The 14,281-nt window shown below is 43.1% G+C and overlaps 1 protein-coding gene across 4 annotated transcripts in view; it reads left to right on the forward strand.

Moving 5' to 3' along the window:
* The window catches only part of KIF16B (kinesin family member 16B), a 311,606-nt gene that overhangs the window by 195,532 nt on the left and 101,793 nt on the right, over positions 1–14,281 (forward strand). For 2 of the 4 annotated variants that reach the window (XM_023217818.2, XM_023217820.1), the window contains 4 exons: positions 784–2,142; positions 6,521–6,673; positions 9,495–9,591; positions 10,620–10,670. In XM_023217818.2, coding sequence (XP_023073586.1) covers positions 784–2,142; positions 6,521–6,673; positions 9,495–9,591; positions 10,620–10,670 — 1,660 coding nt within the window. Of the gene's footprint in view, positions 1–783; positions 2,143–6,520; positions 6,674–9,494; positions 9,592–10,619; positions 10,671–13,431; positions 14,143–14,281 lie in introns of those variants that run through there. The other 2 variants (XM_031934693.1, XM_023217819.2) reach the window with 2 other exon arrangements.

Genomic DNA, 14,281 nt, shown 5'->3' on the forward strand with positions numbered 1-14,281 from the left:
CAAGATAAACATTTGGTGAGTCAGGAGGTGGAGGCCGTGTATTTCTCCTCTAACTCTGTGCTCTTCCTCTGGAGGCCATCCCAACCCTAAACTTTATGGTACAGTGCCCTGTGGAGATCATTTGTTCTCCAACAGAAAACACAACATGTCACCTCCCCACCAGCCTGCAAAATTATGCATGTATATATTCTAATGGATGCTCCAGTTAGTTTCAGTGTTATGCACTAATAAACTAACATTTTGGACCATTTGATGATCACCATTTGTCCCAAACTAGTGATTAAATGCTACGTAGTATGTAGTTTTTTAGCTGGAATAATGAACTGTCGATTATCATGACTTTGATATTTGACCCCAATGAGATGAGGACAGCATAAGCATTTTTATTTAATGTTGTCTTGTTACTGAACTTCTGTTGAGTTTTAGTCATTGGGCTGAATAAAGTTATTCACATTTAATTTAAATTGGGCATGGCTCTTTCTCTTCGAGCTCAGGGGCCTTTTAAAATGATATCATGCATAACACGTTGTGATTATAGGCTCTACAAAGAAATGGTATCAGAAGCCACTTCAGGAGTATAGGCAGATCATATGTTGTCAGTTAAAAAATAAAAAAATTAAACAGGATGCTGCTGGAAATTTAAAGGAAAGCAGTTGCTCTTCTTTTTTTATTTTGATGGAGGCTTTGACCTAGTCGTCTGTGCATTTTCAGAACATTTCAGTAAAGTTAGAGCAACATTTGAACAATGATCAGATAACAACTAGTCAGTGCTTTGCATTTCAGGAAACTCATAGAAGAAATGGAGGAAAAGCAGAAATCAGACAAGGCTGAACTGGAGCGGATGCAGCAGGAGGTGGAGACCCAGCGCAAGGAGACAGAAATCGTACAGCTCCAGATTCGTAAGCAGGAGGAGAGCCTCAAACGCCGCAGCTTCCACATTGAGAACAAGCTAAAGGATTTGCTTGCTGAGAAGGAAAAATTTGAAGAGGAGAGGCTGAGGGAACAGCAGGAAATCGAGCTGCAGAAGAAGAGACAAGAAGAAGAGACCTTTCTCCGCGTCCAAGAAGAACTCCAGCGACTCAAAGAACTCAACAACAACGAGAAGGCTGAGAAGTTTCAGATATTTCAAGAACTGGACCGGCTCCAGAAGGAAAAAGATGAACAGTATGCCAAGCTTGAACTGGAAAAAAAGAGACTGGAGGAGCAGGAGAAGGAGCAGGTCATGCTCGTGGCCCATCTGGAAGAGCAGCTCCGAGAGAAGCAGGAGATGATCCAGCTCCTGCGGCGCGGGGAGGTGCAATGGGTGGAAGAGGAGAAGAGAGACCTGGAAGGCATTCGGGAATCCCTGCTGCGGGTGAAGGAGGCTCGTGCCGGAGGGGATGAAGATGGTGAGGAGTTAGAAAAGGCTCAACTGCGTTTCTTTGAATTCAAGAGAAGGCAGCTTGTCAAGCTAGTGAACTTGGAGAAGGACCTGGTTCAGCAGAAAGACCTCCTGAAAAAAGAAGTCCAAGAAGAACAGGAGATCCTAGAGTGTTTAAAATGTGAACATGACAAAGAATCTAGATTGTTGGGAAAACATGAAGAGAGTTTCACAGATGTCACAGAAGTGGCTCAAGATTTCGAGAAAATAAAGCCAGTGGAGTACAGGCTGCAATATAAAGAACGCCAGCTACAGTACCTCCTGCAGAATCACTTGCCAACTCTGTTGGAAGAAAAGCAAAGAGCATTTGAAATTCTTGACAGAGGCCCTCTCAGCTTAGACAACACTCTTTATCAAGTAGAAAAGGAAATGGAAGAAAAAGAAGAACAGCTTGCACAGTACCAGGCCAATGCAAGCCAGCTGCAAAAGCTCCAAGCCACCTTTGAATTCACTGCCAACATTGCGCGTCAGGAGGAAAAAGTGAGGAAAAAGGAAAAGGAGATTCTGGAGTCCAGAGAGAAGCAGCAGAGAGAGGCGCTGGAGCGGGCCCTGGCCAGGCTGGAGAGGAGACATTCTGCGCTGCAGAGGCGCTCCACCCTGGGCGTGGAGATTGAAGAGCAGAGGCAGAAACTTGCCAGTCTGAACAGCGGCAGCAGAGAGCAGTCAGGGCTCCAGGCTAGCCTGGAGGCTGAGCAGGAAGCCCTGGAGAAGGACCAGGAGAGGTGAGATTGGGAAGGAAGGGTGTGGCATACAGTGGGTGCCGAATGAGTGCTCATTTTTCACTCCTCATGTTGTGTTTATCACTTTTTTAAGTTATTCTTTTAGCCTTCATATTCTCTAGTACATAGGCAAATGCTTGTATTTGCCAGAACTGAGGAAGGTACCCCTAGACTTGTATTTCTCCTTAGCGTCCTTGTTTTAGAATTGTTGGCCTAGAGTTGAAAAACACACGAACAAAAGCAAAGCCCATGTTCATTATCCCGCTCACCTATGGAATGTGTGTGTTTTAATATTTTGATAAATGCAAGACTGAGAAAGTTTCCACTTTGATTTCTCCTTTGCTTCTTTCTTATCTCCCCTGCCTGTCTCCCTCTCTTTTCTCTTTCTTCTTCCCCTTCCGTTCCCTCCTTTCTCTTCCATTGCATCTATTTCCTCCTCCTTTTTCTTCCTTTGCCCTCTCTCTTTCCTCTCCTTCCCCTTTCTTCCTTCCCTCCTCACCCCTTTCTCGCTTGCTCCCTGTCTCTTTCCTTCTCTCCCTATTTTCCGCCCTCCTCCCTCACCTCGTTCCATCTCTGCTTCCCTGCCCTTTCTTAGCAATGGTTTTGCATCTTCTCCATGACTAGCACTTGTTGAAGTAAGTATCATCCCTGGAGTTCATGGTTTGCATACAGGCTACTGATTTCTACAACCTGTTGGGAATAAAAAATAAATACTTCTCCCACCCCTATTGAGTCACAGTATATTAAGAGGAGGCCTCAGGACTCTGCATTATAAAACAATCAACCAAACCAACAAACAAAACTCCAGATGATTCTGAACACAGTGGGATATTAGAACATGTTTGGTGATTTACTGGTATTATTTTTGTTGTTGTGAAAAATAAAACTAGGAAACTAGCACTCTTGTCTTGTAAGGTAAGAATATTTATCTTCCTTCACCTATTTTCTGTCACCATGCTTACCAGACCATAAGTTCTCAAAATGAGTATTACAGGAATTTGAGAACACCTTTTTTGGAGCCTTGAAGACATGATGACAGGACTCACAGAAAGGCCAGTAGCCACCTGGGTGATGCAAACATCACCCGATTTGGAGACTTGCAAGAGGAATTTATAGCCTGGTTCAGCCCCTTCATATCAAGATGGTAGGATGCTCTTACCTTGGGCAGGATCTTTCATCGCTGGGCCTCAGTGTCACCACTTGTATAAGAAGAGGATGGATGAGATCACAGGGTCTTGTTCTGGGTCCAGGCTGGAGTGCAGTAGTGTGATCATAGCTCACTGCAGCCTCAAACTCCTGGGCTTAAGCAATCCTCCTGCCCCAGCCACCCAAATGGCTGGGACCCCAGGTATATACTATATGCCTGGCTTTTTATTTATTCATTTAAAGAGATGGGGTCTCCCTGTGTTGCCCAGGCTGTTCTCAAACTCCTAGGTTCAAGCAGTTCTCCCACCTGAGCCTTCTGAAGTGCTGGGATTATAGGCATGAGCCACCACTCCCTGCTCAGTTGAGATCTTAAGCTCAAATTGGACAGCGGAAACCTTGCCCTCTCTGCAGTACTTCCCCCACCCACAGCACCTCCTAAGGGGGCTGCACCACAGGTCCAGTGTACCGGCCAGGACACGCCACCTTGGCGTTTAGCAGACACATGGGACTGGTTGCTGATAAGAAGGCAAGACCCACTCAGAAGTGTTACTGTAGCCTTCACCCATCACATTGCCTGAAAAGGTCAGGACAACTTCCATTCAAATGATTGGGTTATGCTATGGATTATATTTACCATCATTATCTGGTAGTTCCCTCAGGCAAAACAGCAACAAAGTAACAATCAAAAACCCTAATGCTGTTATTTCAGAGAGATAGGTTGGGGGTTTAAGAAAATGATTACAGGTATGTTATGTAAATGAAATTGCTAGACGAAGATCCAGCCCCAGGAAATTTAAAGTAGTGGAGGGCACACTCTCAATTTGTAGCCTGTAGTGTGCAATAAGAATGCAGCATGAGCTTTTAGCTTGATGTCCTTGGCTTTTGTCACCTGGCCATTTAGTATTAATACCGTATAATAGCAGACACAGTATTGCAGTTTCCACAGAAGTGATTACACAATGTGAGTGTTCCCTCAGAAGCCGAGTAAAGGGGGCTGTTAGCTTCGTGAGTTTTCATGAAACAGACTTAGCTAAGTGCTAATTCAGGCCAACAGATTCCGGGCTCTGTGTCCTGACTGCGATGCCCCTACAGCTTTCTATGGGAATTTCTGTTGTGCTTCATTTTCTCCCAGGTTTCTCACGGCTAAGCCAGGATTCACCATGCAGCCTGACTTGGCCCCTTGTAAAATTCCACAAGTGTGAAATATTAAATTCATGTGGGACCAGACTGGACAAGAATGTCCTGAACTTGGCTCTCCCATTGCCTTCTCAGTGCTTTATGAACCAGGTTTAATCCATTTTCCTGCCTTTCTTCCCACCACCTGCTCATTCCAGCTTCCCCATTGACATGGATCAGGTAACCCAACTGGAAACACCTCCTGTCACCATAGCAGGGATAACAGAGGCAAGTTGTTAATACTCACACTTAATCCTGTTTTCTTGTCAGAGTCCTTTAACAATGGCAATGATGATAATAGTCATGAGGCAAGCCATGAAGAATAACTGTGTGTACCTCAGATCCTGCTTTAAATGCTGTGTGTGCATTGTCGTTTACTTTTCCAATAAAGAGTGCCATCGTCTACAGTTTACACATGAGGGAACTGAAGCCTGCAGTAGTTGTATAACCACTGGGGATGAATGTCACACAGTCAGAAAGTGGCAGAGTTGTAAGTCAGATCTCAATCTTATCACCCCTCTCTGAGCCACTTAGCCCTCTAGTCTTCTGACCATGTGTCTGCCACACACGGGAAGGCCAGCTTGTCCCTTGCCACCCATATAAATCTCACTCAGACTTCAGGATACCACTCAAACCCTCCTTTGCTCTGTGGAATCTTTTTCGCTGGCTACTGGCCCTGTGCTGAAGGACAATTCTTAACCCCAGCAGGAGTTTTCTTAACTGTAAACATTGCTAATTGCCTGCCGACATCCAGCTCATTTTTTTTCTTTGTTTGTTTTTGTTTGGTTGGTTTTTTTTGGCCATTGATAATACCCTATTAATATTGCTCCTCATTTCTTTGCCCACCACCAGGCCTCTGACATCTTTTTTTTTTTTTTTTTTGCTTATGTCTTGTCTTTTGAAAATACTGTATGTTCTGCAAGTTGATGCTCTAGAAGTACTTGCTAATCAGTAGACCAAGAAAGGGCTGAGTTAAACTGGGCACAGCCTCGTGTGGGTCTCATGAGTGCTCACCCTCATGACCCTGTGATCCATGTCGGAAAGTTCAGAACTTGGCTTTCACGTTCAAGATAGAGCAGTCAGATTGCTGCTGGTGACACCAGAAGGTTGGCAACTGAAGGCAGAATTTCTGATTTTTAGAGCTGAAGGAACTGAGGGAGATTAGTTGACACTCTCATTTGATCCATGAGGAAACTGAGACCCATGTTTAAATAACTTCGCCAAGTTCGCACAGTGAGTGGACTGCAGTCTCATGCTTCCTGAGGCCAAATTCACTGGCAAGCTTGGCCCTCTGTCCTGATGGCCCTGGATTCAAGTATGCCTGGGCCGGTGGGAGAAAGACCTTACATACATTTGACCTCATATAGATGTATCATTTATCATTGGAGGTGAATTTTATGGTTTATTTTAGTTTCTCGTGGAACTCAACCTACTTTCCTAGGCCTGTCTTTTCTGCTTCCCCTTCCCACACCCTCTGCCTCAGCGCAAAGAGGATGCCTGGTTTTCATGGCCTTGCCCCATTGCTCATATTGCTTTCTGCACTTAGATATATCTTCTGCCATCATCTCCAAATGCCTACATTCCCACTGGCCTCTGGAGACTCAACTTAGAACTGCCTTGACTGAACTTTCTCCTAAATTTGTGGTTTTTAAAACTCTTTAAAACACAGATCTTTTTCATCAAACGTAAGTATTTACCAGAACCCTGATATGTACTCCACAGCCAACTCTTGTTGAAGCAGGAGTTATGGGCCTCAGAATCCTACACACCTACCTCTAGGACTTGTTTGGAGCACAGTGGAGAGATCTTTGCTCTTGATGCTCAAATTTACTCTACCTTCTAGATGCCTACAGTGCTCGTCCTGAACCCTTCTTGTGGCCCATTGGCCCTTTATGTCTTGTCTTATGGGTATGTGGCACCTTTTCTACTAGAAGGTAAAGTTCTTTGTACACAGGGGACAGATCTTGATCCCCCATGTTGTCTAAAACAGTGTCTCACACAGTAAGGATGATCAGGAAATACTGCTAATGAATGAATTATGTGGCTCCTATCTGTGTAGGTTAGAATATGAAATCCAGCAGCTGAAACAGAAGATTTATGAGGTCGATGGTGTTCAGAAAAGTCATCATGGGACCCTAGAAGGGAAGGTGGCTTCTTCCAGCTTGCCAGTCAGTGCTGAAAAATCACACCTGGTTGCCCTCATGGATGCCAGGTACTGGACATGAAAGTGATTCCAGGCTTCTCATTTGATGTGACTCAAAGATTCATTGTTTCTCTGTTGAACTACTTTGTATCTGGAGGGCTGTATTAAGGGCAACAGGTAGTACATGTGCTTGAGATGTGCTCTGCCTTCATCTGCCATTGGCCTGCTAGTGGTAGGGTAAGGGGTGGTTTCAAGAAAGTCAAGGACTTGAGACCTGGCTAGCCAGATCCATCTTGTTGCAAGTACAGTTGTCCCTTGGTATCTGCATAGGATTGGTTTCAGGACGGCTCTTTGATACAAAATCCACACATCCTGAAGTCCCCGTGTTAGCCCTCTGGAGCCTGTGGTTAGAAAAATTTGCCCTCGGGCCGGGCGCGGTGCCTCAAGCCTGTAATCCCAGCACTTTGGGAGGCGGAGACAGGTGGATCATGAGGTCAGGAGATCGAGACCATCCTGGCGAACACGGTGAAACCCCGTCTCTACTAAAAAATACAAAAAACTAGCCGGGCAAGGTGGCGGGCATCTGTAGTCCCAGCTACTCAGGAGGCTGAGGCAGGAGAATGGCGTGAACCCGGGAGGCGGAGCTTGCAGTGAGCTGAGATCTGGCCACTGCACTCCAGCCTGGGCGACAGAGCGAGACTCGGTCTCAAAAAAAAAAAAGAAAGAAGAAGTTGCCCTCCTTACATTTTCAATCTGTGTACAATTGTGGATGTGAAACCACTAATAGGGAGGTCCAACTGTATTTACTGGAAAAAATTCACATATCAGTGGACTTGTGCTATTCAAACCTGTGTTGTGCAAGGGTCAAGTGTGGTTTGAATGAGAGGGTGGAATGAAAAGTTGCAGGGGAACCAGCTCATCCAGCACAAAGTGAGGCAAGGCCAGGTTGACAAAAACAAAGACCTAGAATTAACTTAACTGTACCAAGGAGGAGGATCTTGTGTTGACAGTTAATTTATATGTCATGGATTACTAATAGATGAAGTTTGTTATAAAAACTAGTATATTCAGAATAATTGTGAGTATAATAAATCTATATCTCATGTTACTTTAGTTAAGTGATTTTCAGCTTAGGTGGCGTTGTGTGTTGCTCTGTGGCTTAGAGCCCTTAGAAATATCAGCTTAATTATGTTTTGCCTGTAAGAAAACAATGATTATCCTTCTTCACTCCATTTAAACATGGGAACATTTGAAATTGGGCAGTCTTGAACCCTAGATGTTAGGAGATATATATTTGGATATCAAAATGTACTCAGAATGGCATGAGCCTCATATCCCACAGGGCTAGTTTCAAATTTAAGTGAGTATCAGGGGTGATAAGTTGTAAATGGCCTTCACTCATGTTCAGTAGCACACAATTTTCAGTGGCACACAATTTTGTTTTCAATATTGAAAGATAAACATTGTGCTTTATTTGAACTCTTTTGCCTAAAATTTTAATCTCTTTGCCTAGCATTTTAGAAAATCTTTTCTCTTTGTTCTGTAGTATAGAAATGATTACAGGATTATGCATGTGTTTATGCAGATTTACTTATTTATTTAGTGAATGTGCTAACATATAAACATGGAAACCATTTAATTTAAAATAATCCATCCGGCTGGGCATGGTAGCTCACACCTGTAATCCCAGCACTTTGGGAGGCCGAACTGGACAGATCACCTGAGGTCATGAGTTCGAGACCAGCCTGACCAACGTAGTGAAACCCTGTCTCCACTAAAAATACAAAAATTAGCCGGGTGTGGTGGCGGGTACCTGTAATCCCAGCTACCTGGGAGGCTAAGGCAGGAGACTCACTTGAACCTGGGAGGTGGAGGTTGCAGTGAGTGGAGATCACACCACAGCCCTCCAGGCTGGGAGACAAGAGTGAGACTGTGTCTCAGAAATAGTAATAATCCATCTAATCAGTACCTGTAGAATTGGAGGAGGGAAGTCTAGAACAGAATGACTTCCATTTGGCACTGTCTGCCACTAGAAAGATTTTCGATGAAGATAAAATTCTCTAGTCTCTCTGGCTCCTCTAGGAGTAATGACCTAAAAACAGTGAGGTGGAATGACCAGAGATTAGACCGAAATCCACTGAGGTGGTCAAGGCTGATAGTTTTGCTTCATACAACTTCACCTACATTTTATGAGATATCAGATAATAAGTTGACACTGCTTCAAAAATCAGCGGTGTTTGGCTTCATCTCTGTCTTGGCCCTGTCCTAGGCATTTTGGAAGGTAGAGACCTTTAAGATGTGGTCTTGCTGGCCAGGTACAGAGAACCCATTTGGAGAGACAAGACAGACTGGGAATACAAGTATGCAAGACGTTGTTCAATCTGAATGAGGAAGATTCGTAGAGAGTATGTCCATCTCTTGCTTATTTTTTTTCTTTTTTGGTAATTCTCGTACATGACCTTGAGATGTGAGAAATAACTATCATCTGTATTATCCTTTTCTGTATGAGGAACCCAGGGCTCTGTGAATGAAATGTTCTGTCTTGGCATCAGATCAGAGACCACAGAGCCTTCTGAAGCCAGTGACTGATTTCTCCCATCCTACAGCAAGCATTCCACTGAGGACTTGGATGGGATCACGTGGTCTCCTTTCCATTCCCTATATTCTATTACTTGTTCAGTTCTACCTCATTTGGGCAAAACCCAGATAGTGAACACGTAGCACCAGATTTCTTGAAAAAAGTAAAAATGTTGAAGTTCTCAAGTTGTTGTTAGGTTTGGCATTTAGAATGAGATTGCTCCCTGTCGTGAAGGACATAGTAAAGAAAGGATCTCAGAATGTCGTGTGCGGTTAGAAGTGTCAGATCTACTCCATCTCCATTGTGTTTCAGGATCAATGCTTACATTGAAGAAGAAGTCCAAAGACGCCTTCAGGATTTGCATCGTGTGATTAGTGAAGGCTGCAGTATATCTGCAGACATGATGAAGGTAAGCTGAAGGAGCCAAATAACACAAAGTAACACGTTCATTCATCTTTCTTTTTTCCTTTTTTCTTTTTTTTTTTGTTTGAGATTGAGTCTTGCTCTGTCAACCAGGCTGGAGTGCAGTGGCACCATCTTGGCTCACTGCAACCTCCACCTCCCAGTTCAAACGACTCTCATGCCTCAGCCTCCCGAGTAGCTGGGACTATAGGCACCCGCCACCACACCTGGCTAATTTTTGTATTTTTAGTAGACAGGGTTTCTACCACCATGTTGGCCAGGCTGGTCTCAAACTCCTGACCTCAAGTGATCCGCCCACCTCAGCTTGCCAAAGTGCTGGGATTACAGGCATGAGCCACCACACTCAGCCCATTAATCTTTCAAGATGACCTTGAAGATAAGTTTTTGGGGGTAGTGGTGGTGGGTTCTTTTGTTTTCCAGTGAGAAAATTCAGATGTGGAATGTTCTAGAAAAAAATATTAAATATTACTTGGGCAGAGTGTAACAGTTTATAAATAGTATTAATTCAAGAGTAACTTTATAGTTTTGTAATTCTGTGACAACTTTTAAGTGATTATAAAGTCTAAAATACTTTTTAATTCTACATGCAACATTCTTCTGTTTTCTTCCAAAATACTTCCAAATTCCATATTTATTTAATTTACTTTGTAAATTATCCAAAATATAAATAGAATGTTGACTTTTAGAAGATACATATTTGTGACAAGTCTATATTGAAATAAAGACCATGCATTTCTATCCTGCAAATTAAGAAATTCCCTAAGGAAATCTTGTTTTTAACATTATTCTTAGAATTTTAGGATTAGGAGTAAATAGTTCAGTTCTCTGATGGCAGATGGATCAATAGAGTCGTGTTTATCTTGGGGATATAAATTATATAGAAGGGTTGTCATTGTTGAATGACAAGTATGTTTATTTAGATTTCCATTCCCATAAATACTTGTGGTCGAATCAGTCCCCCGCCCCATGAACTTGCTATAATTTAATATAGAGGGCTTTTTATTTTCTTTTCAGGATAATGAGAAACTTCACAATGGCACTATTCAACGTAAACTAAAATATGAGGTAGGTAATGATTTTTCAGATTGATAGGGTCGCCTTAAATTATGGCATGCTTATGTGATTACATTTTCTTAATGTTTAGTTGCATAATTAGAATTTTGAGGTCCCAATGAGATTAATGGCTAATAGGGAAGGCAAGATATTATACGGACTTAAAATTAAACGGAATCCTGCAGATTGAAACTGCTTTGACTTTATTTGAATGGCATGTAGCTGTGATGGAGCTTTGCCCAGTTTTTCATTTGTGACAGTATATTTTCCCTTGGTCTGCATTTAAAAGGCAGAATTATATGATCAGAATCAGATATGGGGTTTGGAAATGAAACTCCATACTCCTTCTGTCCATTTTATAGACTGTGAGTTGGCAGTAGTACAAAAGAAACACTCTTGATTGATTAACTTGTTTCTCTGGTAGATTGTCAAACCAAGGTTTATTTGGGCATGCAATTTGTAAGATTTCACTGGTATTTTCCTCCACTAAGAGGCATGTCCCTCCCACATATTTGTAAATTTTAAAAAAATCAACCCCCAAAAAATAGTAAGTGATGGAAATTTTCCAGATGGTGTTCATACATTACTGAACAGACAGCAAGAGGTGGATGTTCACAGAGGCTGAGCTGACTTTGGCGGCAGCCACGCCCTCCTGCCAGTCATCCAGTAATGATGTGATCTTTCCCTGGATACCCATCTCCCTCCTCTACAGAGCAAGCCACTGGCTTTCATTTCTTTGTGTCCACAGTACCTTGCACATAGCGGGTGCACAGTAGTCCTTCCATGGTGATGACTTGTAGATAACAGTAATGATAATTCCTGTTAATGTTAATGGAAACGTTTGATTCCCATGAAACCAACCAAAAGCAGAGAGAAATGTAACCTGGGCTAGAACACTTGGGCATTTCTTTTGGCCTTGCTATCTGATTTTCATTAAGTTTGCCTTTATTGCGTTTTGGACATATGATCATGGACTTATTTTCATAACTAAATTTGACCTTCTAAACATTGAATCAGAGGGCTTGGAATTTATTGTAGGGAAAATGAAATACTAGATCAAGAAGTGGGTACTGTGGATCAATCCCATACAATGTATTTCTATTAAAATTCTCAGTGATTTATAATATATATAATATGGAAAATTGATATTCTATGGATGAATCAGATAATCAATTCTTTAATCATGTATCAATACAAATGGCTTAGGCTTTTTATTTAACCTCTGAATTAATCTACCCAATGAAACCAATGACAAGAATCATCATGTGCAAAAGAATCACAGAAAGAGATACCACATCCCCATTTCAACTTTTTTTGACACCTTGAACAGAAAAGGCAGTTTTGCCCAGCATGGTATCTTGACCCACTTCTGCCCAGAGATGCCACTGAGACTTCCAGCCTCATTAGAGAGGAGAGGAGGGAGGTGGATCAGAACGACCCCTGGGATCATCTCATGCTGTGGAGCATCTCAGACCCTAAAACAACTTCCTCAGCATCCCAAGAGAGAACTCACCAGCAAAGGGATCAGTCCTCAGTACCGGAGTTATTCCAGGACAGTGAAAACAAATATTGTCATCCCGAGCATGCTGGCCATTTTGAACCAAAATGTTTTAATCTACCTAAAATCTCTTTTCTTAATGAAAGTAACACCGAAGATGCAGAAGATTTTCAGAGTAAGTCAGCAAATTTCAGTGAGCTGATGACTCATAAAGATGAACATGGCTTGAGAGTCAAGTCCAGTTGGACTTTGCTGCAACACACATCCCAAGAAGTGTCTATAAATAGTGGAGGCAAGCAGGCCAGGCAAGGCAAGGTGCTCTGCTTGGTTCTGTCTGAAGGCATTTCCCATGAGGAGAGAGCATCCTGCAGTGCCCCGCGGAGCGTACTGGCCTCTGAGTTTTATAGTGAGCAGCAAGGTGAGGAAGAGTTGGATGCTAAAAAAATGAGCTCATCAGAGTCACTGATAAATATCAGAACAGGAGGAAACAACGGACTGGGATATTTTTACCACAAGTTCTCAGACCTTTATAAAGATACCAGCAGTCACCTGCTTCAGGCTGGCACAAAAGCAATCAGCCAAGCCAGGCTCGTGGGGAGTCTGTGTGCCCCGAGGGGGCTCCCCTCCCAGGTAACAACATTCGTCAGAAGCCTGCCATTTCTGAAGCACTTAGCCCCACACATGCCCTTGAAGATTGACATGCAGTCAACAGAATCTCATTCTCCGGAAGCTGGGTTTGGCAGCAGCAAGAACAAAGCTGCAGAGAGCCTGAGGCCGGCAGAGGGTGCGGTGCCTTACCAGGCGTCTGTCTTTGCAGCTGCAGGTTTACCGGGTTCCTCGCCAAGCTCCGTTTTTCACCTGGAATATGAAGATGCTAGAAAGAGCTCTGCATTTAAGCAGAGCCTTGTGCAATTCCCGGACCAAATGCTGAAACTTCAAGAGTGCCCTTTGAAAGACCTTCTTAGGCAAGTGACTTGTTCTCTACCAGAACCTTTGGGCAACATGAACGAAGTCAAAGGCATTTACTGGCTTGCTGTTGCTAACTGCACAGCACCTGACCCTCAACCAGCGTGCTTGCTCCTGCTTCAGTCAACTTTATATGCTTTGGTCCTGTCAGATAATCTCCTTGGCTCAATGAGCATTTTTCATGCTCTACCTCTCTCTGGTCTACAGGAGATTCAGATTGGCTTTGGTGGACAGAGTATTCGATTCCTGAGTTCTGCAGAGGGTCTTCTGCTCACTGTGTTCAGTTACAACAAATACCTGTCTCAACAGCTGTGTCGTGACCTCCTGTGTGTCCTGATGCCGGAGCCCGATGCCACTGCCTGCGCTAATCATCCCTTGCTCCAGCAAGATCTGGTTCAGCTTTCTCTTGATTGGAAAGCGGAAATCCCTGATTTAGTTTTGCCAAATGGAGTTCAAGTGTCATCCAAATTCCAGACTACCTTGGTTCACATGATTTACTTTCTTCATGGAAATATGGAAGTCAATGTCCCTTCCCTGGCAGAAGTTCAGTTACTGCTCTATACAACAGTGAAAGTCGTGGGTGACTCTGGCCGTGACCAGTGCCGGTCACTAGTCCTTCTGAACACCCACATTGCACTGGTGAAGGAAGACTGTGTTTTTTATCCACGCACTCGATCTCAAAACATACCTCCTCCAGGTGCACAATTTGATGTGATCAAATGCCGTGCTTTAAGTGAATTCAGGTGTGCTGTTGTTCCAGAAAAGAAAAGTGTGTCAACAGTAGAACTAGTCTTCTTACCGAAACTCAAACCTTCAGTGGGTTCCAGAAATAGTCCACCTGAGCACCTTCAGGAAGCCTCAAATGTCCAGTTGTTCACCACCCCATTGTATCTTCAAGGCAGTCAGAATGTCACACATGAGGTCTGGAAACTTACTTTCAATTCTCAAGATGAGGCTCTTTGGCTAATCTCACATTTGACAAGACTCTAAGGAGGAGACTTTTAAAGATGCACTACGTGTTTTTTGAGATCATTAATAAAATAAGCATTGTGAAAACAGTCAAGGCAATATGAATATCTCCATGTAGCTAATTGAATTGGAACTGGAAAAATGCAGACCTCTAAAATTGAAAATGTAAATATTTTAAATATCTACAATA

The sequence above is a fragment of the Piliocolobus tephrosceles genome, chromosome 20, assembly GCF_002776525.5.
Source record: "Piliocolobus tephrosceles isolate RC106 chromosome 20, ASM277652v3, whole genome shotgun sequence".
Classification (NCBI taxonomy): domain Eukaryota; kingdom Metazoa; phylum Chordata; class Mammalia; order Primates; family Cercopithecidae; genus Piliocolobus; species Piliocolobus tephrosceles.